Source organism: Athene noctua, chromosome 2, assembly GCF_965140245.1.
Source record: "Athene noctua chromosome 2, bAthNoc1.hap1.1, whole genome shotgun sequence".
NCBI lineage: Eukaryota > Metazoa > Chordata > Aves > Strigiformes > Strigidae > Athene > Athene noctua.
Window position 1 is genome coordinate 156,725,531 of NC_134038.1, and position 25,615 is coordinate 156,751,145.

The 25,615-nt window shown below is 40.3% G+C and overlaps 1 protein-coding gene across 2 annotated transcripts in view; it reads right to left on the reverse strand.

Moving 5' to 3' along the window:
* Nucleotides 1-574: 574 nt before the first annotated feature.
* The window catches only part of BMPER (BMP binding endothelial regulator), a 148,883-nt gene continuing 123,842 nt past the window's right edge, over nt 575-25,615 (reverse strand). For both annotated transcript variants that reach the window (XM_074898158.1, XM_074898159.1), the window contains 2 exons: nt 8,613-8,743; nt 575-2,452 (listed from right to left, as the gene is read on the reverse strand). In XM_074898158.1, the coding sequence (XP_074754259.1) occupies nt 2,271-2,452; nt 8,613-8,743 (313 nt within the window). In that variant the 3' untranslated portion in view covers nt 575-2,270. The remainder of the gene's footprint in view (nt 2,453-8,612; nt 8,744-25,615) is intronic.

Sequence of the window (25,615 nt, forward strand, 5' to 3'; positions counted from 1 at the left end):
TGGAGGTCTCTCACTTCACCTTTCACTCACCTTCATCAGCCAGAAGAAGCAAAGGGAAGACCAGTTTTATACACCGTTCATGTATGCAATTCGCTTTGTCTGTATTTTTCTTTTGGAAACACTGAGCGGTAAGATATGAAAAAAACTATCAGTAATGAAAACCTATCCTAATCTAGAGCTAGGCAAATAACCTTTTTAATGGTTTAGACCCCATATCCCAGCATTGAAATCTCACAGGCTGAAATGTTCTTCAGTCTAACTGATTCTTTAAATTATTTTAATGACTGTCATTTTGTATTTTAACTCCTTAGACCAATTGCAATTGTTCTAAACTTCAGCTTTCCCATACAATTATCACATGAGCCACATAAAACTCTTCTAGTTTCCTGCTCTGATGGGATCTGCACATTTGCAATTCTGCTTCCCAGTACACTTGTGTATGCAGCTTTGAAACCCTCTGCCAGTAAAACCAAATTATTTGATTGTTCCAAGAAAATGAACACAAAGGGGACATAAAAAGATCAAGCTGAGTTTATTTAAGATTCAGATGAATGTCCATGGAACACTCCTGGCATTATTTGCCCAGCTCTTTGTAACATTGTGGTGGTGCAGCATTTTGGATAGTGTGGTGCCTAAGACAACCAGGCTCACTCAGCATCCATCAATCCAGGATGGGATTGCAGAGGTTGTATAACCCAAGTGTGTTGCACCCACCCATTCACTGTAAACTCAGACCCTGTGAAACTTGCCGGAGAGTGCAGTATTAAAGGAGAAAATTGTTTAAATCATTACAATGTGCAATTTCGATGCAAGGCATAATGGAAGTAGCTGTGTGGGAGGATATTACTTCATTACAAACCTAAATCAGATGCCCAAAGATTTCTGTCATCTCCAGAGACCATTCCATCAGGCTCTACAAGAGGTTTTCCAGTGGAAGAAAAATAGCCCCCTCTCTCTTCAGGCTTGAGAAAGTCGTATGGCTTTTTTAACAGTTTCTAATGAAATCCTGTATTATTGCTTCTCCCCTGGGAGACTTCAAAAGTCATGCAAACTTCACAGAGCCCATATGTTCGTAAACCTCAAGAAAAGGACCAGTAAGGAAATAAATTGCAGTTCTCCAATTAGTATTTGACATTCTCTACTGTTTTTTTGGTGTGGTGAATTTGTCTTTCTTCTAAACCATGCTGATAAATTAAATGAGTTACTAAAACAGGCATTATTTCATGTTTTAAGGCACACTGAAATCAAACACTCCAATTCACAGTGGGATTTGCTTTCTGCATAATATTGGGGGAAATATGAAACAAATCCAGCAGTTTCGAACATGTTAAAGGGGCTAATATGTACATCAATATTTTCTTCAAGCTCCTTATTGTGTATTCACAGCTACTGCCAAACACAACAACAGAGACAGGGCATTAGGATATGAAATGGGAAGTGGTCAAATTTTCAAAGTGAGCTGCTGGGTGCCAAACACTTTTGAAAATCTGGCCCTTGACTCTTTGGTGCCGTTCCAGAAAGAAATATCTCTATGCTGGCAGTTGGCCAACCAGCTTTGGAAATCATTTTGCACAGTTATTTCAGTAAAGCATAAAAGCCGATCCCCAGCTTTCTCTGCCTGATTAAGCACTGTCACCAATCACTATGCAGCTCTAAGGTACGCATGAAATATTCCTAGATAAATCCTCCATCTCCAGAGAAATGTATTTCCTGTACAACTGTAAATCCAGGTTCTGTGTTGAAACTAATCCAGTCTGGCAGTGCTATGGCCCTAGAAAAGTTTCCTTGGAAACGACAAACTTATGCAATGGCGAAAGTCATCCAATCTTTTCATGCCACTATATTATATTAAAAACACCTGGTTTATTTATACAATGACTTACAGATCAGGGTCCTAGAAATAATAATACATAAACTTTATAGCAAAAAATATACATATAATAATTCATCCTTCTATGATATATAGAAATGATGTATATTTGTGTGTGTGAACATATATATAAATATATGGGTTGTACTTATGTTTAGGGCACTTGTGTATAGATATGTGTATCTACATACACACAGTATATATTTATATGTCTTTCTAGGTGCCATGTGTGTATACATAAATACACACATAAATACACACGCAGGAGCATATTTACACTCTGTGAGCAGACATGTACTTTGCAGAATCTTCACACAATCAGCTGGAGTCCTTCACTGGCTGTGAGCATCAAAGGGATCAGCGACCACCCACATTAGTGTCCGCAGGGAGAGAACGAATGTCATCGCTGTGGGCACAGGACTGGCTTGATGCATCTTCCTTTGTGAAGAACTAAATTTGCCGGACAGTGGCACCCTGCAACGCAGGGCTTGTTGCATGGGCCAATCTCATTCCAGTTGTCACATGTTTTGATGCACCCCGGACCACAGGTATCATAAACTGCACCGTGTTTACACTGGGTTGCTGAAAGAAAGTTAAAAGGAACAAAATATGCATATTACACAGAGTCTCACAGGGAAAGTTACATGTCTGTTTGCCTGCTTTCTACTAAAATATATCAAAAAGCACATTACCGTATGACGATCATCTAGAGGAAAAAATGCCTTGTAAAGAGATTCTACTACATTAAATGCAACACTACATCACAAATACAAAGGTAGCAAAGCCCCTAGCAGTCTTGAACTTCTCGAGAATTTTAACACAGTTGACGGTATACAAAGCTTTGGCAAGGTTTCTACCTATTAGCAGACCTATGCTTTATACTTAAGGCTTAACATTGTTTATTTGCTTGTTACAATGCCTTTTATCAAAGATTCCTGAAACATTTACAAGGACAGACAGTTAATACCAGTTCCACTCCTACAGAAAGAAGAAGAGTCATTCATCATGTCAGACTTTCTATTCCTAAGATTATACTTTCAATATTGCGTATTGCAACAAATCAAAACAATGCTGTTAATCCAGCAGCACAATTTTTAAAACAAACAAACAAAAAATTAATTATTTCCATGCTTTATGCTATTTTACCAAGAGATCACTGAGAATGAGGATTCTTGTACTTAATGATTCCAGTATCTGGTCATTGATTTATGTAGTTGACAGTTCAGTGCATTTCCAACATAAGAGACCACTGAGGGCTCAGCTAAAAGCACTATACCCCCTTCAGATCAATATTTACACTCTTTACATTTTATATTGTGCCTCTTTAGTATGGAGAATAATACATGGTTTGATAGCAAATACGAGTCTGTTATTCCTTCTAACGGCTGCACTGATGGCAAAAACAAATACTGCTAAAATAGTTTATAGATGGTAAGGGACTCTCAAGCATCCAGAATCATCTCTTGCCATTTACAGAGAGGTGGTTACATTAGGATTTCTTCCATTTTGAGAGAGGCTGAAGATCTAAATTTTTTAAAGAACCGTTCTGTTATGGACAGAAAAATGCTGGGTTTTTGTGAGGATTGGCCTTAGAGTGCCATTACAGTACTGTTATTATTCACAAAGAGAAAACAGGCAGAAATAAACTGATTAAATATGTATGAATGTATCACAGAGGATGGAAGTCTTAGTGCTAAGGCATCAGAAATTTACGGGGTTCCTCTTCACCAGTAACAAAGTGATCTTCAAAACAGCATCAGCTTCTTGCAGGTTTTACTCCTTATGCATTTTATGGCATTTATAATTATGTGAAAAGCAGCTCTCAAGAAGGAATTCTGGCAAGAATGCATACAAAGTTCTCAGGACACAGATATTAAATAAGCAAACAAAAAATGAGAAAAAATTGGATAGTACAGCAGCAAATGACCCTGAGGTTACAGAGAATAAACAGCTGAATATTAGATAGATATTAGATATTAGGTAGATATTATAGGGAAAAAGCTTTTTAGCTTTAAGCATGAGAAAGCACCGTAGCAAGCTACCTAAAAACTCTGTGAGACATCATTTTAGAACAGGCTGGAAAAAACATCTTTCAGCAATGTTCAAGATGATAGGCTTATTCTGCTTGTGGGCATAGATCTTTTGAGAACTTTTTTGCAGCTTTACATTTCTGTCTTGCTCTGCATGATAACTTTCATGCACATTGAAGAAGGAACAAACAAAAAGAATAACTAAAATGAAATTTAAATGGGAAATTTAGAAGGTGGGAAAAACTTGTAAGCAATATTGAACATACAGTAAAACGTTAGATTCACAACAAACTGCGCACTTACGTAGTGTGTTAAGAATAGAGATTGAATAAGAGGGGAAATGAAAATGTGCAGAGCTCCCAGGAGCTTTGCAAACAATGTATTAACTGTCTAGAAAAGTAGACCAAAATGTTCAAAGGCGGATAGTGATTGTCCACACACGACGTGAATTATCTTAAGGGGGCTGTTTACTAGAAGCTTCTGTCCCTCCTCTCTGAAAATGTTTCCCTTCAAAAGATCTCTAATTGACCAACCACAAACTGAAACATTAGACTTCAGTACATGCAATTTCCATATAGAAAGGTCTGTGAGCTTCAGTTTGTAGGCTGCACAGGTTTCATCCCACAAAGCTTTACTGTAGTAACAGCTGGACTGTTCATACCACCTGAGCTGTTTGGTGCCTCAGGTGGTGGGTTTGAGGAAAGTTGGCCAAGGTCTCCTTTTCACTTCCTCATCTCTGCCCCAGAGCAAATGAGAATATATTACAGCCTGTCCTCAGCAGCCATGGCATCTGTAAGTAGTCCCCAGCCCTGCTCTACCACACATGGATGTGGTATGTCAAAATACCTCCTTGTCCTTCAGCTGATGCCATGTAGAAGGTATAATGACTTTATTTTTTGCTGTAGGCAGTCTATAATGGCATTGTTAACTTGCTGTCAAGGGAAAAGTCGGGAAAGTACAATGGCTGGTGTTTAAGTTCCCTGGATGGCTTTTATTGTTAAGTGCTTCAGTTGTTAACATGTGGTGTGATTGATCCAGAACATTCCACTTCATCAACAGTTTAAAAAATAAAAATAAAGACATTCTGCAGTAGGCTTCCCAGGGACTGCTGAAATGAATCAGTACCATGTAAACATGGAAAACAGAAGTGATGCCTTTGCACCCGTCTTTTAAGGCAAATTCCTCTCTTAAAGAACTGAGCTCTGTTAGTAATAACTTCCTTAGTGCACTAGCAAAAAAAAAGTCAAAAACCCAACCCCAAAGTACAAAAGTTACTAATAATACTGCATTTTGCAACGTAACCAGTCCCAACAGGATTTTTCCACTCTTATTCTAGAACATGTGTTTGGCATGACAGATGTGAGCTTCCTCAGAACGCTTTCTGAGCTGGCAGGATGATAGCCAGCTCCAGTCCAGAAGCCATATAGTCACATAAATACAGCACTGTGCCTGAGCTAATAAACCCTGCCTAATAAGGCTATACAGTTTTCAGACCAGAGCTGGTTTATTCCAGCCAGTTTGGCAGTTTCACAGAGAAGGCTTGTATCTGTCTGCGCCTGTCTTTGTGGACATGGCCGTAATTATTTAGGAGAAATTTTTGTTCCCCAACACAAAAGCCAAAATACCTAACATGGAACTGCTGAATGATTCCCTTGGTGGATGATATCTGGTAAAACTGATTCCACAGAAATTTTTGAGCTAATATTTGTGCATCCGTGAATCATACTGCTGCTTCTGTTGGTGTTGGACAGTTTGAGCTTTCGAGGTGTTCTGTAGGACTTTCAAACTGAACATCACTCGTGCTGCTTGTAATTCGCATCTCCTTCTAACACAGTAGAAGGCAATAGATCCGGGCACTGACCTTCTAATGCTACATTTGTGTTAATCTTTTCAACTTTCAGTTTTTAATGAGTTTCCACTGAAAAGTCAGAATTGCCTTCTGGTATATATTCACACACAATAAAGCAATTAAAGAAAACCAACATATAACAGGGAAAAAGAGTAACTTTGGCCAGAAAATTCCACAGCAGAGAAGAGGGTACCAAGGCAAAAAGAGTCAAATCAGATATTTACTCATCCTCCTCTAGTTCAACCGATCACATAAGAAAGAAGAGAAAATTGTTCTGTTTTTATAAGGCTGTTGAAGCATGTCAGCACATCAGCGCTACCATGTGCACTTTGCACTTTATTATAGTCCATATCTGCTTTTTCTTCTTGCCTGTGTAGTCATGCCCATGGCAGGGAGTTATTGCCACCTGCCATCCTTGAGTCTTCTTTCTCTCAGTGCCCTCAGAAATTCAGTGTTAAATTACTATGGCCCAAGGCCTTTCACCACTTCAGTTTACTTAATTGCACTTTATAAACTGCTTGCTCAGCTTTGGGCTAAAAAAAAGTATCTTTTTTTTCTATCTCCTTTTCAAGCCTCTTCCTTCCATTTGTATCCTTTCTTTTCCCTCTCACATGTATCATTCTCTTTCTTCTTTCCCTCATGCTGGCTCTCCTGGTACTTTTTCTTCTCCTTCACACATGACATTTTTTCCTGTGCCCATGCTAATAGGTTACACTCCACACTACCTCCCATGGAAACCCATACTCCTTGCCAAACCCTCTCAGTTCCCGTGCAGGTCTCACCAATGCTTTCCTACCCTAACCATTTTCCTTACTCATTAGTGTCTTCTCGTCACCCCTCTGGTTAAATAACAGCTGACATTCCCCTTACCAAGCCAACCTCAAAGGAGAGCAAATCTTGAGCAGCAGTATTTTGTGGAAGACTTAGAAGAGGATATGCTGCTGCACTGGGGGAGGAGGAAGAGTATGTAGAGAACAGGACATGAAATTCAGCCTCCTGAGCATTCTGTTTGGCTGGCCCTCCAGACAACACAAGCTTTCTAAACATTATAAAAATGAGCTAAGCGTACAGCAGTCAGGGTAGAGGAACTGGCAACCACACAAGATCTGGTTTTATAACACACAAAAGAATAATTAAAACCTGACTTTACTAATAAGTATACTCCATTTTCATCAGAACACAGCTCTTCCAAGTATCCCACCAGCTATGAAATGTCAAGCAGGAAATGAAAGTCACAGAACGCTAAAGTTTTATTACAGATATATTGTTTCATATGCAGGAACTTTTATCCGTAATTAGGACACAATAATTGTAATTACAAGTTTTGGGGAGAAAAAAGTAAGTTAGAGATTAAACTTTTGATGTTGGCCACTGCTAACTTATGGAGCGCAGTTGATGCACTTTAATGCTTACTGTACGATTTACTGTAGAAGATGGTGCTACTTGTTTGACATTGGATCCTTAAGTAGGTGTTTTGAGGGTACTTGACCATATATAGGTTAACTATATTTTTTGCTTAACAAGATTTCCCTTTTCTGTCTAGAAGTCTGCACTGAGATTAAAAAACTCAGGTGGATTTGTACACTTCTTTCATTAGCTTTAATGGAAGATGTGTGTTTAAATTCCTTCATAATGTTCTCTCAAGGACTGTTTTTGCCTTAGAAATTTTTTCTTGTCTTTGGTAAAATGCCAGAAAAAATTGTGAAAAGAAGCCTCAATTAGTTAAGTCGTGATATGCCAACACTTGCATAAACTCCTTAAGGCAGGGACTGGAGTTTTTATTCTTTTTACAGCATCTGCCACAGCGAGGTCTCAGTCTGAAGTGCTTTGGTCAAAAAAAAAAAAAAAAAGTTAGGATACTTGTTTCATGGATCTGCTACCAGCTCAGTAGATTAAAATTACATATGTTTTTAGTGCTAAGACCACATCCCTGAATAGGGCTTTCACTTAGTGACACCCTGTTTACGTTGTTCTGTTCCTTTGTAAGAAAAAAAATGAGCCTTTTGGGAACAGTCAATCAAATGTAATTTGCTCTGTCACTCACCCATCCCTGCTATCATGCCTTCAACAGAAAAGGAAATTGAAGTTGAGAGAGGAGACCCTGAGCCGCGCACAACCACCAAAATGGACCACAGAGTAATAGTATCTCTTTGACCAGCACTGAGTATTCTTCTCTCATTTTTTTTCCCCAACTATTTTCGATTGCTTTACGTAAATCTGAATACATTTCCAGGAAAACCAATGCCATTATATAATGTCCTAAATTAATGAGACCATCACCAGGGGAAATATTCATCTGCAGTATTGTGTTTTACTTCAAGTGCCCATGACCACAGACCACCACTTCTCATGGAAACAATTACTCACAATTACTTGCAATTAATGTAATCCTGATCACACGAGGAATCTGGTCTGAGTACCAAAATTAATGCAGGTTTGAATTTTAATATTCCCATTAAACACATTCTATCTTCTTCCCATGTTGAACCTACAGTAATCATATAGGCATGTTGTCTCTGGAAGTATAACTGTGCTTTAACAGGAGGTCCAAGGAGTTTAAACTTTATCTGTAATCAACCGTTTACATATTCTGAAAGAAAAAGACATGTACTTCTTCCTGGAAGTACATAAAATTAAGACAGGTGGCATTAGAGGTGAAAACTTTTGCAGCAAAATAAGCATTTATAGTATCTAATAGTTGAAAATATTTCCTGGCAAGTTCTTTCTCCATAACTCAGAAAGCAATTTCCCTGCTGGTGCAGTCCCAGTCCTTTCTAGCTGGTTCATTTTTGATCCTCCTCCACCAGTTAATGTATAGTAGCCTATGCACAGACTTAAAAAGAAACAGTCCCAAAACGCTTACCTGCACAGTTCTGCTCCGGTACCCACTGGACTTTCAGCCCTTCCCTCTGACAGGCTCGGGTGTATGCAAGGAATGACTCGCAGTAGCAGTTTTTATGGACCGGGCACTCACACATATCTGTCACACAGGACCTGCAGAACAAAGCCCCAAAACAGATAAGCAAAGAAAGCTTTGGCAGGTATCTGTCTAAAGTTTGGAGTTGTTTACGTCCCAGTCACGTGGAGTTCAATGCCACAGAACTTAGCTAAATGGCAAGAAAGTTAAAGGCATCTCTGCTGTCACATCACAAGGGCTCATCTTTTTTGATGTGTTGTTCTGATGTAGAGAAGTCTCAAGAGCACCAGCGAGAGAACCATGAAGAAACAGGAAAGAAGATCCAAGAAACATCAGGCAGAGAAGACTGAGACCACAGTGGGAGATGGCAAACTCCATTTTTGCAATGATTTTGTAAGATAAAGGCTTCATTTGTATTCCCTGGAAAGTAGTAATTTAACAATTTTGCCAGTAATAATGGCAGCAGAGTTAAGTGGATGGCTTCTGCAGGTGATGAGCACATGCCTTTCCATGCAGTGGATAAGAAATGAAGTCTTCTCTCCAGGTTACCTCCAGCCTTTCCCTGCTTTGAAGGCCACAAAATAGCTATATGCCTGTTTTCTCAGCAGCATCACTACTAAATGCCAGACTTCAAGAGACTCCAAAGAAGCAGGGGTGATGCAGCATAACTGAGCAGTTCTCATGCTAGGAATCCCCCAGGCACTTGTTAATACCACCATCTTCTTCCATTGCATAAGATGGAATCATCACAAAACATGGCAGGGAGCAAAGCTGCTAACACAGCCCTAAGTGAAGCTGCTACTGCGTATGTCACCACTATATTTCAAGTTAGCTCATCCAGAATGTGTGCCCATTTGGCACAGACCTAAAATATAACTGGCAAGAGCTGGCGGATTTGCAGTCAGCAGTTTCTGCATATGCAAAATGTTTAGACACTTCTGCAAATGCAGCAATGCAAATTCAGAAATGTCGAGTATCTGCTGCTCCAAGTGGAATTATTAGAGGGCAGGGACAGGGTACAGGAAAGACATACTCTGCTCTCTGAAAATGATGCCCTCAGTTCCTCTGCTTTCCACTGGGGGTGCTTTGTGCATGTACCTTTGTGTCAATGGGCACAAGCCCCCTGCTCCATGAACATTCAGGGACTTCTCTGTTCCTGAGAGGACAAGGCAACATTTGTGAGAGGCACAAATCCTTCAGAAAGATCAAGGGCTGAAGTAAAAAATGACCTCTCCACATTAATTGCTCTTGTTGTCGATCAAAAATTCAATTGTCTGTATGAAAATGTTGGATATAGGCTTAATTTTCCAGAAACTTTCCCATAGCTGACTAGGTAATAGCTTGGATAAGGTGCAAGCACCTCAAATTACTCAGGAGCCGTAATGTCCTCACAATGGTTTAGAGTCACTTGGAACCCTTTATTCAAAACTTTCGAACACCGACAAGCTTGTTTCTGCATATCCAACAATGCCCCTTAAAGAGGAGTATTTCCTCTTGCCAAAGTCACTGGCTATTTCAATGACCATTTACACAGTTCTGCCCGACATTTTCATGAGCTTTTAATCATTTTACTCTCAGTGGACCCCCAACTTAAAACTACCTAAAAATTCACTGTGACAAAGAAGCAACGTAAGTGCTAATGTAAAAAGGTTACCTGTCCTGCATTTACCAATATATATGTACTGTGGAAAAAAAGAATTGCTTTGGATCAAATATATAACATGTTGGTATTTGCAGACCAGCAGTTTTCATTTGAAATAACTTTACCTTCTAGGGACAATGTAATTTTATTTCACTTAGTTCTGCGGTAGGTCCCTTTACATCTTTTCCAGTAACAGATGTTGCTGTACGGGTATCACAGCTGATAAGCCGCAAGGAACAGATTAGCACAACATCCTTGGCACTGTTTGATTTTGTTAGCTGATAAAAGACCGTGTATAAGCACAAAGGGTCACCTTTTTACGTGCCACACTAAATAACTTTACACTGCTTCCTTTGGACACAACATGTTGATCTTTTGCTGGCATCCCTGCTGCAGGCGCTGCTCTGTATACCCCACACCATTTGGGAGGTGTAGGTCTCATTTTACAGTGAAGTAAATGCTTGTTTGCTACTGTAGCAAATTATCACAAAGAGAGTCTGTAACAATCTCCACAGATAGAGTCCATGATCAAGAAAACATTTCATCATCTTTTTATTTCTGTTCTAGGCTCCTTTATCAATCACATTTTACGGCTCTCCACTCAGGTTTAGTTACTATTAATGCCCGTGGTGTTTAGAGATGCTTGCCAGTGCCAGGTTGGCTACATGTTCATCAACTCCCCGAGAAATTATAAAATCCTACATTTCCTTAGAAATTATAAAATCCTAAATCTGAGGTACTTCCTCTGCTTTTTAAAACATAAATACATTTTTTTACCGTTACTCAGAGCGGTATGTCACCTCCTGCACTGAGTCAATGCACCTACAGCTACCTCAGGTGTTGCAGCGTGTCAGCAAATATCCAGGCTCATAGCCATTCACCCAGTCTTTTTAATAATTACCATGTTTGTGGCAAGGCTAGCACTCACCCTGACAAAGCCTGAGCATGGTCTGGAGGATTAGGGAGGCCAGGGGACTGTTCCCAGGCAGCAGGAGGGCAGCCATGCTCTTTGAGGACGCGGAGAGTTTAGCCCCTACATACACGCAAGCGACGTTATGCCACTAACCCTTAGCACTGAAATGCTCTTGGACATCCAGACAGGCTCCAGAGTGAAACAGCTCCACTTTGGCTGGGATCAACACTATTTGCTACAGTGTCCAGCACGGGAGTCCACTAAAGGTAGCATGCCACGTGCAACGCAGACAATCCTCTGATTCATTACACACCTAATTGCTTGTGTAATTTTTATTTTCCTGGACTGTTTAATCCTGGTGACAGCTGCTGGGCTCAAGCCCTAGGCTTGTCTGAGGAGCAATCACCAGATTGTGGTGGTTTTATTAATGAATTACAATTGCTAATTATTTGTAAGGTTTAATTAATTCATTAATTAAGGTTAAATGAAAAATGAGAGTAAAGAAAACTGTCCACAGCTGCCAAGTCTGGTCAATCAAAATAAAACCTTTTTTTTTTTTTTTTCCTAAAGAAATCTCTTGCTGGCAAGTTTAATACATTAATATTAATTGTAGTTAGATGGATTGGCAGTCAGAGGAGAGGGGTCTTTTTATATCACTTCTGAAATCAGCAGGGAGCAGGTACATGGTTTGTTTGACAGCCACTGTGAGAATCAAAAGGCAGTTCTGGGAAAGGATGTGGAAGCAAAAGATGTCTGTCCTCCAGGGTCTGGCTAGTGAGGAGGAGCTGCCAATGGCCCACGGGCAAGCTTTGACTTTGGGTCTGTATATTTTTTTTCAAAATGTGTTTACTTCTTGCATTTAATTTCATTTCTTACAGCTACTGTTGTTACAGTTGTATTAGGGGGCTATTAAGAGATGCTTCACTAGGTAAATTTAGAAACTGATTCTTGTGTGCTGTCCTAATTCTTTCCCCTTGAAGAAATCTTTGGTATGCCCATAGCTTCTACTGATACATGAAAAAAATTACTCTCTGTTACCCCAGATTCTGCCTCCTCTTCATTCCTCCTTTGAGGAAAATAGATTCGGTGACACTAACTGCATGTATGCAGAGGTTTATCTGTAGTCTGATCAAACAACTGAAAAATACGCTTTTAGTAAAACTTTGGAATTATGCTGATATTGAAGTCATACTGACTCATTACCATACTGCACACTGAGACTTTGGGTCTTCCAAGGTATTGTGACTCTTTACCAAGACCAGAACATTTTCTTAAATGAAGTAAAAACATCACAAGCTTAAACATCAAAACATTTAGTCATACAGAAATAATTCCACAGTCATATAGAAATAATTCCACAGGAAGACTGCAGTGCAAGTTACTTATAAAATGAAGCCATTTTACCAGCTATGGAAATACACACAAGATACTTCAGGCAGCCTTAGCTCTGCCCTCAGTGAAATCATACAGAGATGCAATAATGTTGTGGTCCAAAAGAAAATTACATTTCTTTTAAGGACATATTTACATTTCTAAAAAATACTTGGCTGTGATAGTGCACTTTATCTGGAGTGCCTGATCCAAATAAGCACCAGAGCACAGCCAACCTCTCAGTCCTCAACTGGTACCGAGTGTCTCTCTCTGTGATTCCTTTTGATGTTGTCGATGCTGCCTGCAGGGTGTGTGTCAGAGATGGCGCTAATTGGGTGTGTATAATCACAAGCTATTGCAAGGGGAAATCCATGAAAGTGAAGGCATCCGGCAGCTGTGGGACACACCCTTGAAGGAGACAAATGCACACACACACTCTGCTGCCACATCTTCAAAGTGAACTGGATGAGTACACTCCTTCAGCAACAGCCCTTTTTCACATTAAACCATGGAAAGTCTCCAAGTCCCACAAAGGGCAAAGAACCGAGTCCTGTGCTACATGCACTATTAAAAAGAAGATGAAGAAAAGATCACAGCAACGAAGCCTACAGCCTTAGTCTGTGCCACGCGGGATTGAAATTGCAGATGTTCACTTGCTGAACATGAGCAGTTCCTTTTCCTCTGCAGTATGCACAAATCCAAAACTAGAACCAGTCATTTTACGAGGGACTATTTCTTTTTGCAATTTTTTTTTTTTTTCACATTTCATAACAGGAGTGTGAGACAGTGCATTTTTCAAACCTTTGGTACCTTCAAGAAGTGGTTCTATGCAGATGGAAAACACTAACATCTTCATCTTTCCACCAGTAGGTCTCAACAGACTTTAAAAAAACAATTAGAGATAGTGCATCACTACTACCCATTTTATGTATGTGAAGAAGCATGAGGCAGTGAAAGGGTTTGTCCTCTATACCTGGGATAAGCTGTATGCTTGTAAACTCTGAAGTCCGAAGGGTCATCTGCCCAGAGAGGAGGATTAATTTCCAGCTCCATCATCCTGTGAGACAGACTTCTTGGGATAAGTTCTTATTGCCAAATCAGCTTGTCCTAATTTAGCACTGGTGATGAAAATATCCGTAGTCTACACAACAGCCAGTTTGGATTCCCATAATCACACCAGAGTGCTCACAATTCAGCAGCAACCCTCAGGATTTATTTTTCCTGATCCAAATTAGACCTCCTTTCTCTTCCTTTACAGGAAAAATAAAAGCCAATGGCTTTTGTCAGTAGTTATGTTGTTACACAAGAGTTTGTTTGGGCTGTTTTTCCTACAGAGTTTCAGTGAGTTGCCATTATTTATGGCCCCAGCTAGAGAAGTCCAATGTATATATTCCAGTGTATAATGGAAAGGCTCATGCTATCACTATCACAAGCTCTCTCTTGTCTGCATGTGCATGTTTAATCTTACTGAAGTATTGAAGCATGGTATGTAGAGCTGGATGGCTTTTAATGGATTTGAGGTTTGAGATCAGAGGCTTGAGATCATTCTCTCTTTCTTCAGAATTTACAAACAGTAAAGCAAAAGCAGCAAATAACTCATGAGGAAGGTAATTTTGGAAGCTGCTGAAAATACAGAAGCTCTTACTTCCATTGAGTATTCGTTCAAAGCACTTGCCTGGGGAACAGATTGTTTCATCCAGCAGGCAGTCATTTTCAAGGATCATTTCTTCCAAGACCAGGTAACTATATCTGCACTCCCTCTGTGCTTTGCCCACACATTATAACAATGGTAACATTGCCTTAAATTGGGGATCTGATAAAGGCATTCATAAGGAAGTTAAATCATCAATGCCCTGACCGTTTTTTCTGGTAAGTGGGAAAAAGCCCAGAAAAAGTGGCAGGCAGCATACATGCACTTTGTACTGGAGACTCCCCCATGGTACAAGAACTCCCAGACTGCTGAACTGGCTCCAAAAAAAATCTAAAAATGTGGGAGCAGAAAGGGAACTCACAGCTCATCTTTGGTGAGCAGTGCATAGCAAATCTACTGCAGGCATATGCTTTCCATGGGGAAATCTCATTCCTATAAAGAGAGCATTGGCCATAATGCTTGAGAATATCACAGTTGTTTTTGGCAGATTGCAGAGGAGGAGTTTGCAGTAGTAGGCATTTGAATCACGCGTTCAAATTTCATCCTGATCCCTGATTTTTGTGCAACTTTGAGTCAGTCATGGACTGCATTGCCACACGGAGCCAAGCAGAAAGAAATTATAAAATATGCAACTCCACCAAAAGGCAGGAGCTGCAAGCAATCTAAGATTTCTAGGGCATAGCAGTCACGTTACGCACACATTGAAGAGTCCTAATTTAACTCTGAGTCCCATTGTTCCTGCTCCAGATATAGACTTGGCACTCAGAGATAATTAAACAGAATCACATAAGATATCCACATCCATCCCTGTCTTGCCAAGGCACCCTTCCAAAGCAGTTATTTAGAGGAGTTCAGTCAACTTGCAAAAAGGATGCTTTAAATGCAAGTGGTAATTATTGTTAGCAATTTCCAACATAGCAGAGACATACAGCAGTTCAATTTTGATTTCTTTGCATATCCAGATCCTTTAAAGAGTCACAACCCATATTTTTTTCTCACAGAGAGTAAGTAAAAATGGTATTTTCCAGACACTGAATAAATGAAGGTCTATGTAGACCTTTGAAAAAGCATACTGTGCTGCACAATATCACCACAAGCCTATACTACGTGCTGCTAAAAGTATTATCCAAAAGCCTTTGGATAAAGCCAGAAAGAGTGTTCTATATGTATTTTTAACCTTTATATAAGAGCATGCTGTGCCAGAATTGTGTTTTATTGCCTTAACCAACATTACCCACAAGAATATGGTAGAATGAACAATGAAAATTTCTGGAACATTTTCCAAAACTGCATAAAATTCAAGTTCTCAGGACAGCACTACCCTGACACCTATTTATAATCTCTCTGAATATGTAGTAGCAGTGGTAAAGGCACTTAAAAGGAGGGAAGGAGGAAGAACCAAATAAAGAATGAAACAGTACATCAACCTTCCCTATGTCTTTCTTCGGGATAATTCTCCTACTAATGTGTCAAGTAGGCTTTTTGTATCTTGTGCTTGGATCCTTACAAGCGTCTGTGGCTTTAAATGTTCGTTCTGGTCCTGAGAATGGAAAGGTTGGCTAAAATCCCTCCGTGGGGAAATAGCTGAACCATGACCATGAGGAAGACAATGAAGTCCCATGCTGGGCTCCAAGAAGCATCTGGTATGACTCAGAATATTTCCTAGAGCTGAAGGTTACAGTACAGTTGAGCAGCTGACTTGCCACCTTTAGAGAGAGTGGATTTTTGTTCAAGAAATTCCAGCGTAATAAGGAAATGCCACCCACAGCCCTGGAAGAGCTGACCCCTTGCACTCCCACTCACTTTCAGAAAGAGTTTTCACCTCCTCTTCTGTTTCACTTGTGCTGGGCCATGCAGAGTTTAATCTTTAAAGTCCTGGCATTTGAAATAAATATCTGTATACATGAGAAATCAAGTGGTTTGAGTTTGAGTTCATACGTAGCATACACCTTGAAGTGAAGTTAAAATACACTGTGCACATTACATACAAATTTGTATACGGAATTATTGGAATAAAGACAACATACAGCAAAGCTGCTTAACCCATTTCAAACAAGGGCCCAAACAAGGTACTGAAATATACCCACAAGAAAATGTTCTCTTTTACTTGCTTATCTGAGCAGTATACATACAATTTACTCCACCCTCTTTGGTGAGATTACTGCAAAAAGGATTTGGCTGCCTGTATGTTGTATGATCTGTGGTTTATATATCTGGCTGGAAAATGCAAGGGCCATAATAACTCTGATGTAGAACAGAGTTTCCAAACTCATTATAAAGAGTGCAATAAAAAGTTTGTACCAACAAAAAGATACAGAGGCAAAATTAGGGATATCACCTGGAACCTGGCACTGAAGGTTCAAAAGCTAGAACCTGGTTTCTGAAGACATATATTTCTTCAGTTAATTAATATCCACAGTCATCCACTTGCAAACATTTTTCACATAATTGGCAAAGATTACAGTAGTGGTATGTCTAATGCTACCTGATATGGCTTACCATGCATTTATGAAAAAAACTCTAGGTGCTCTATGGGTTTAATGTTCAGAAAGTCAACTCCTAAGGGATTTTCTACCAAAAATCTCATCTTTCATAGGCTCAGTAGCCTGAGGTCTACAGCCTATGTGCTCATCACTGATTTTCTATGGCAGAGAGTTTTGGCCAGATTGACCTACTTCATGTCTCCAGAACCCCATCATTTCCCCTCAGAAGATACAACGTAGAAAATTTCCTAAATTTCATAATTCCCTATTTAGAATTTCTTAAGGCAATAAGATTCCTTATTACAGACCCTGTTCTGGCATAATGCAGCTGTATTCAAACTAATTCAACTGACCACATTAGATCAAGTCTTTCTTATGAGAGGAAAAGAAATGGAGACTGTCTTAGTTGACCTTCTCAATATCCATACTAGTAGTCTACGTTTCCATTCACTGCATGTACTTGTTTAGCTTAGCACTTGCACTGCTAATGTGAATTTGCCTTACAACAGAGACTCTCCATTGTAATGGAATTTTCAGTGTTCTCTGGCAGAGTTACCATGGAAAATCCATCATTGTTTTGAGATTTTACATTATGCAATCAATATAAAATTTTATCTTTTTCCCCACATCTAGACTTGATTTTTAAAGAATCCACCCAGTCTCCAGTTCTTCAGGCACAAGTGGAGACTGAACTGTCATATCTTATCTAGAGAGAGGAAAAAACAGTCATTTCAGTTCAATTTCAGAAAGACAGACCTGTTTTAATATCAAACTTTATACCATTCAAGTGGCACTTTCAATCACCAGTTAAACTTTGTTATGTTTCACCCAGTGCAAATGAACATAGCATAGACTAAATGAATCTAATATGATAGCATCAACTTTCACTACAGTAGACAGAGAGCCCATTAGTGTAATCTGTGTGACAGTCCTCATCTGAGAAAATCCAGAGGTTTTTCAGGAGCTTATAAACATCCTAGATAGAACTTCAAAAATTATTGAGAGATCTTAAAGTCATGGCCCTATAGAAACATAAACCATGTAGATATACCAACAGCATACTGCCATAGTCATGAGGTAGACATATAAAATAGTACAAGATTTAAATCTTCTAAAATTAAAACGGATCACCTCATTCTGTCCACTGACAAAACATACGGTGGCCCTGCTATGCTATCTGTCATAGAAATATGTCATGTCCAATAACAAGCACAATGAGAACAGAAAGCAGGAAATATTTCCAAAGTGTAAATATAAACTGAAGTTATCTTCAGCTTTTGATGATGATTCACTGTATATATTTCCAAGGAGGTCTTGTGATATAATAATAAACAGGCTGGCTAGTTCAGAAACTCACATTCTTAAACTCTGCAGAGCCCACTCCCTGGCTTAACCCATATAAAATTAACTTCAATCAAGCATATTTTTCCTCTAGGTGGCTGCAGAGCATTTTAAAAGTTGCTGGCTTCAGATGGAATACGAAAGAGAGCAAGAGAAAGAGCAGACACAAGACTGCTACTTAGAAAACAGCTCTCTTCTTCATCTTCCTCCCTTTACAAACCAAGAGCCAAAATCTCATTTCAGCAAAGTCAGGTTCACTGACCATAGCATCTTCCAGCCTGTCACATGCTCACAGCACATTTCATCTCAGAGGTCTCTGCATTTGCTCTTCATCAGAGATAACTGTTAAAAATAAGACTTGCAAGGAATGGCATAAGAGCCAGATTACCTGAATTGAAAAATTAAAAAAACCACTCTGTTCCTGGTTATATGGCTTCCCGTGTGGTCCTGGCCCTGACGCAAACAAAGACACAGGCACCTAAAGCATGATTTAGGCAGGATTCAAACACCCAAATGCAAAACTGTGGTCTTGGCTTGGTTGCCCTGACCCCGAAGGCTGACCTTCTCATGCTGGGATACTTAGTTCCCAGCTTTACATTTCCTCGGGCACCTCTGCTTTTCCTCTGCACATTCTCAAGACCACGTGGGCATTGGTGGGCATAAGCCCAACTGGCACCCTGACAGTGAGGTCCTCCCCACCGAGGACGGCTGTCTTAAAACAGCAGCAGTGCTGCTGTCGCCAAGATTCAATAGACCAGGGGGAGAGGGTAAGCATAACAATTTGATAGTGATACAGGACTCAGCCAGGAGACAGAGACCTGGTTTCTGGTCTCTGGTCAGTTTAATTTAGCCTGCTACTTCACATGCAGAAAGCTTTGGATAAGAGATGCTCTGCATACTACCACAGTTCTTTAACATTCCTAAAGGCAAGATCTCAATTGCAAAACACTGTACAGAGCCTGAAAATACAGTGGATGAAATTCTGGCTCCAGTAAAATGGATGGGGATTTTCCTACTGACAACACAGGAGCCAAGACTCAGAACTGTCATCAGCCTTTTTTTGCAGTTCTGTACTTAAAGACTTTGAAGAATCCAGACTCTTTCAGGACACAACTAAACATTAAATTCAAGCTTCCTGAATTAAAATGCTGTGAATTAAAATTTCCTGTACTAGACATAGTGACTCCAGAACATATCAGCCTGGCCTGGGAGCCATAGGAATCCACATGGATGTTATAAAGTCAGAATGACCTAATTCTGGGTGAGGTGGGATGAGATGATATGAGCATACAGAGCCATGGTTTGTTCTTCGTGACAAACTTACCTTTCAGTGTATTGGTTTGGGCACGGTCATTTATCTGGCTAGATACAAAGACAGATCTGATGTGGATCAGCAGTCTTTAAAGAGAAATGCCGGTCACAAGCATGAGGAAATGCTCCCTATCACAGAATGATCATGAATTCTCCTGCTCATCTGTGGGTGATGCCCAATGGCAAAATTGCTAAGATAAATTCTGGGTTTTGTCTTGTATACAAAATCCTCAACATCTGAATTTGACTTTGCCTCTTTTTAATGGCTACACACACACACTCTATGGAGCAGATCAGTGACCAATGTTAGTCACACTGAGCACGCTGCCTGATGGAGCCACAAAGACATTCATTCTCTCTCCACCACTTTTCACTCCATAAAATCTTCCCTGACCTCCTCACAGAGGGAGCGGAGAGATATCAGAGCTGTACCAGTTTGTTAGGAAGCTTGCTGTCAAACTTGGCAATGGTTGCAAGCTACTTTAAACCTTTCTCACCAGCAAAGTTTGAGGGTAGAAATTGTCAGCACTGTGTGTGCCTTTCAGTGGTCAGGAAGAGGGAGGTGGCACAGCTGTGGTGAAGCAGCCCATACAGCACGTCTCCTGAAGAAGCCCAGCTGACGGGAGAGAGAAATCCCAAAGGCAATATGGAAGGAAAAGCTGTTGCTGGAGGTTACACAGGATTCATAGTCCATGTTCTCCATAGGTCTTTGGGAACCACAATGTTTACAATCCGTACCTCTGGGAGGCCACTGATCTCTTCTCTTTGAGGCGAGCATGTGGCACCCGCTCAGTAGTTTTTTGCTCCCATGGATCTTTCCACAGGTGGGGAGCCCAAGGGCCCATATGAAAGCATGAGCAGATTAGCTCTGTCAAAATAAAGATCCTGTTTTCATGCCAGTAAGAAAAAAAGGGAGGGAGCAGGGAAAGCATAAAATATAGCACATGATATACAGAAGGAAAATTGTTTTTTAATAGAATCTTTTCAAAGTTTTCCATTAAAATCTGGTCGCTTGCAGTGCAAGTTTTGGAATGCAACTCCCTCATCCCCTTAGGATGGTCTGCATTTTATTACGTTAGTAAGGAAGCCCAGCTTACTTCTAGCAGAGCTACTGTATGAAACGTTTCAATCTCAAGCCAAAGTGGCAGGAGTAAAAACCCCTCCTGATTGATTTTCAGCCGCTATTCTGGGGCCAGTGATTTAATGTGATTTTTATCTTGTGCAGAAGAAATTTTTGTTACCAAGCAATAATAAATCACAAACGATCACATCATAATGAACAAGATGATATGCACCCAAATGTTACCCATATGATGACTAGATTTCAGCTGACATACCTAACCAGAATGAGCAAACCAATATATCAGAAGAGGGGAGGAGGTATTGGTCATGAATCAGGGCAGATGAACTGAGTAATGAGAGAAGCTCTTCCTTCCCTCCCTCTTTCCTCCCTTCCCTCCCTGATCCCTCTCCCATTTCAGTGATGCAGAGCACATGAATATTAGAAATAGCTGCACTGAAATAAGAGGAATAACTGCAGTACCAGCAGTCCGGGATAAAAAAAGATGGGGATCTGGACAAGTGGCAGTACCGTAAATCTGTCCCCTCAGAACAGGTAACGCTGGGGAAGTAAGGTGGAGTAAATGCTGTTACACAGTATCTGTAGCAATTCTTACAGTTCAGAGACATTAGGGAGGCAGAATGAAAGCTATGCCTGCCAAGATGAACCCAGAGAAAGGATGAGACACTTTAGTAGTACCACAGGAGTGTAAAGAAACTTGTATATATCTGCACAAACTGTATCAGTTCTGCATATTAGAAGTAGCTATGGTCTCCAGGAATGGCATATAGAAGATTTCATGAGCACCGGCAAATTGTTACACACTTAAAACTCAGGGGAAATGACCAAGTCTTTAAGGTGCAATACACATCACAATGTAGCCAGGGTCTAGTCTTCTCAAGGTGTCTTACCTTCAGATCTGACTTTCCTGGGTAAGGACTGAGCTTTCTGCTTTGATTCATGATGAATTCTGCCAAAAGTGCTACAGAAGGTGATGTGATTTCTCCTTGCTCTCCTAAGTTATTTGTCTGGATGCAGTCAGCTTTAGGCCTCTGCTTTCTACAGTCTCTCCCACAGATATGTAGTCAGCACTCATTCCTATGAGTTGCAAGACGGTGGCTCTTGAACATGCTGTCGAGAGAGGCCTATTCTTCAAAATACTGCAGAAAAAACACTCCAGTATATTGTACCAAATTCCCTCTGTCTTCCATGTGAATCTTGTAAATATCTCTGTTAACCAGAACTGATATCATTCTGCTGTACTTTCCTATTTCTGTGTGTGTGCACATACAGATTTGCTCCTTTTCTACTCCTAGGTCAGTAATGCAATAGGCCACACATTGCACTTCAGGTTAGACAAAAGTCTTTTTTACTCAGTTGCCCTTGTATTGCATTGGATATCTTGCCATTTGCTGGAATTACAGAAAAGAAAAAAAAAAAAAAAGAGGAACTTAAATTTTAGCATTAGTTCAACAGGTTGATGAAATTGTATAGCACCTCCATGAAGATTTGAGCATGTTCAGCACATTCTATGCGGATGTCAGCTGCAGTCTCTCCACTTGTAAGGAAAGAATAGCACCATACATGCAGAAATTAGAATTTCATCTTGAAATCTTCTCAGATAGATTATATTATTGTGAATGGCAAGCCCAGCAGTTCTTAGAGATCATTTTATATAACAGTAGCAGCAGACGTGGAAAGGAAGAATCAAGACGCAACGAAGTTCTTGATCCCATCTGGGCAAAGAGTACAAAGGGAATCATCACGTCTGCATGAAGAGAGTGATGGTGATGGAGTATTAACAGAAGAGGCAGAGTCCCCAGAGTCAAACACTGTGGGAATGAGTAAAAGCCACAGAAGGAAATGGAAGCTAAAGAGAAAGGCCCACAGTAAATATCTGCAGATGCTGTTGTTTGCAATGAGGGCTGAACCAACAGGGACGTAGTCACACGCTCACATAGCATCTACTGCCCTTAAGAAAAAGAGAAAAAAACCCACCCAGCCTCACCGGTGGACGAATTTTCTTTTCAAGATCAAAAGTCAAGAAGCAATAAAATCTGTGTCAAAAAACATAGGCAGAGGAGGTTGTGCATGCTCACTCATGAACATCTGCACTAAGAAGCCACTTAAGTAACCATGCAACAGCATGGATGAAACATCTGCAGTGTGTAGACCACCAGCTGTGCAGTAATAATACTTTGAATATCCAGAGTGCCTTTCATCTGAATACTGCAAAGCATTTTCCAAACAAATTAAGCTTCACAACACCACTGTGAGCTTCTTATTTAATGGTAGGATTATTTCATCCTGCACCAAAATGCTGTTGCTGCCAGAATGAAAAGTAACACCTGTTTATCATCTCACAGAACTGTTGTACAATTTTCATGATGGGAAGTGACAAAAAAGGCTGTAGTTAAAGTGCAGGAAGACTCGAGGTGACAGAATTAAATGTTTAGAAATGAAACTCAGAAAAACAGAGTATTACCCCCTCTTTTTATGCAAACTGTCACATTAATTTTTATGCCCACATGCTGTTACTCTTTGGTCTTTATTTCACATTGGGAAGAAAGAACTTCCTCGGGTATATACTTGTAGGGATGTCTACAGATGTGCTCAGAAGTACAGAAAAATACCTTCTTGATTGTGTACACTCAATAAAATGTATTGCTGTGCACTGCAAATAGCTTTCCTTTGTACTCCTTCAGATCTGTTTTTATAAGACATCCTGATGATTATACTATAGCACTGCCTTCCAAGGCAGCATGCCATCTACTAAGTCCTAAAACAAATTTCTTGCTGTGTGTGCTTTCAACCCCACGGGGTACTCCATGTAAGCAGCATTCTGACCTGACTGTACTGAGTTAGTGAGATCCGACTGTACGTTTCTCAAGAGTAAGGAGAAAGGCTGGAGAACATAGCACTTGAAGATAGGAAATACTACATACTCCCCACAATGACTTAATTTCTCTGCTTCTTAATGCACCCACTTTTCAATCCCATTGAAATGTTAGTGGAGGAAGCAGTTTGATGGGGAATCTGTGCCAGCGAAGCAGGCTGGTGTTTTATAAAATGAAGCTTAGTACTAGCAGAACAATGTATGGTACTGTATGGGACAGCTAGGCAAACGTACATCTTTAAAACTTGAACTTTTTGAGGGCAGCAATGAGATTCTGATCTGTGCTTGACACTAGCATCCTAGGATCTTAACCTTTGAGTAAGGCTTTTGATGTTATGGTTAAATAAAAAACATATCTTGGACTTGGAAATGACTAATTGTATTTCTGAGAAATTGTTAAGGGTGTTTGGATATTAAGCAAATAGCTCTGGCTTTGGCTAAGAACTATATTTTAAGCATTTCTGCATTCACCATCTCTGAGCTGGTCACAGCTGGGCATGTGGTGGTTAACCTCAGGCCAACTTCTCCCTTCTCCCGAAAAGCTGGTTACAGGAGGACACAGCCTGGCTTGAGAAAAGAAGGCTCTTTCATGGTTAAGATTTTCCAGAAACACTTGGTGTTGGTATAACTCCAACCCTGTTGAAGCCCAGGGTAAAATTCTGTTTGTCTGTAATGCCAGGTATGGTTGGCCAGCACCAGCTGCTTTTGACGTCTCATCCTACACGACCAGCTCTGAAAAAGTTCCCTCATACTTACATACTGACTTTTCTCCAGAAAGAGCTGTTTCTTTTCTCCATGGATGCAACCAAACACATGTGCCAAGTTGCTCACTATCCCGCCAGGACTGACTACTTCATTTCAAATAAACCATAAAATGGCATGAATTACTTGGGGAGAATAAAATGTTCCCTTTCAGTACGTATGTTCATTAGTTTTTCTCTTGTACGCTGGTTTTGTCTGTTTGTTTCATATAGGATTTTCTTTAGCTATATTTCAAAATAGTGAATAGGAGGATTAAGTCTTAAAAAACAGAAGATCTCATTTTCAGTTCTATCACACATAGTATAAGCAGTACATCTACTTTTTGATATATGACCTTGAGCTGCCCACGCAGTCTGACCCATTTAGAACAACAGTAGTAAAGTGTGAGGAACTTTGACAGGTTTCTGTCCATAGAAGTGTCAACATTTGTTACCAACATCTATTTCCATTTTGATTTTCTGAGATCTTAACATTTGAATTGTACTGTGCGTTTCAGTTTGGATAAACCTCAGAGGGTAACAAAGCTGAGACCCAAGCTGCACACCAGCTCCAACTCATCAGTTGAAATGATAGCATTGCATTGTTTCCACAAGACAAGGAGAAGAACCGAAATCTCCATTTCCAGATCTGACATCTGTTCCAATTTAGTAACAAACTAACCTCACTCTCCATCCCCCATACGCATATCCACACATATGCACAATGGAACACTCAATTTTAAGGACATTTGCTTCTGGATCTGGATTCATGTTGGGCCACTTCTAGTTTCCAGACACAACCATAAATCAGTCTAGTTTCACTAGAAAGAGTGGAGATTCACAGAGAGCCCCAGGCAAGGATCTCTACCCAACTTTCCTAGCCCCAAATCTGGCTCTACGGTAATACATTATATTTGTTTTCAGCAGTGGAATAGTATCACACACAATCATAGCCTCACCAGTAACAATTTATGAGATTGTTCTCCCCAACCCTCCTACATCTGGTTCTTCACAGAGCTTGTACGCATCTCCAGAAATCACAAGAAAATCATGTCTTTTCCCAACTCTGCTTTGAACCCCCACTGTTTTAAAAATATGGTAGCAAGAGGAACAAGAAAAGCTGTGAAGGACAGCAAGGTTGAACCTCTGCTCTGGGGACACTGGAGCCCATGAGCCTGCCTGATCATGTGGCCCAACTCAGTCCCTTGGTGCTCAGCTGTGGAGCAGCTTAGCCCAGCAGCACCAAGGAGCTGGAGTCAAACTATCTTCCAGATAGGCAGCCAGTCCGTCGGTTTGGGAGGCTCGGCAGGGAGCCACAGTGGTCATAGTTAACTAACCTCAGGCCTTAACTCGACTGCTTTTGCGGTGATACCAAATAAAGGACTCCCCCTGCCCCCTTCTTGCCTCAGCTACCCCATACACTTCAGAAAGTGCTCTTCTCCCTTCTCTTTACATTCACGTAGAATCCAAAAGTTGAGGAAAACAGAAACACATTGCTGCTGTGCTCCAAAGATTGCAAACTGCAAGGCAGGGAGGGAGAT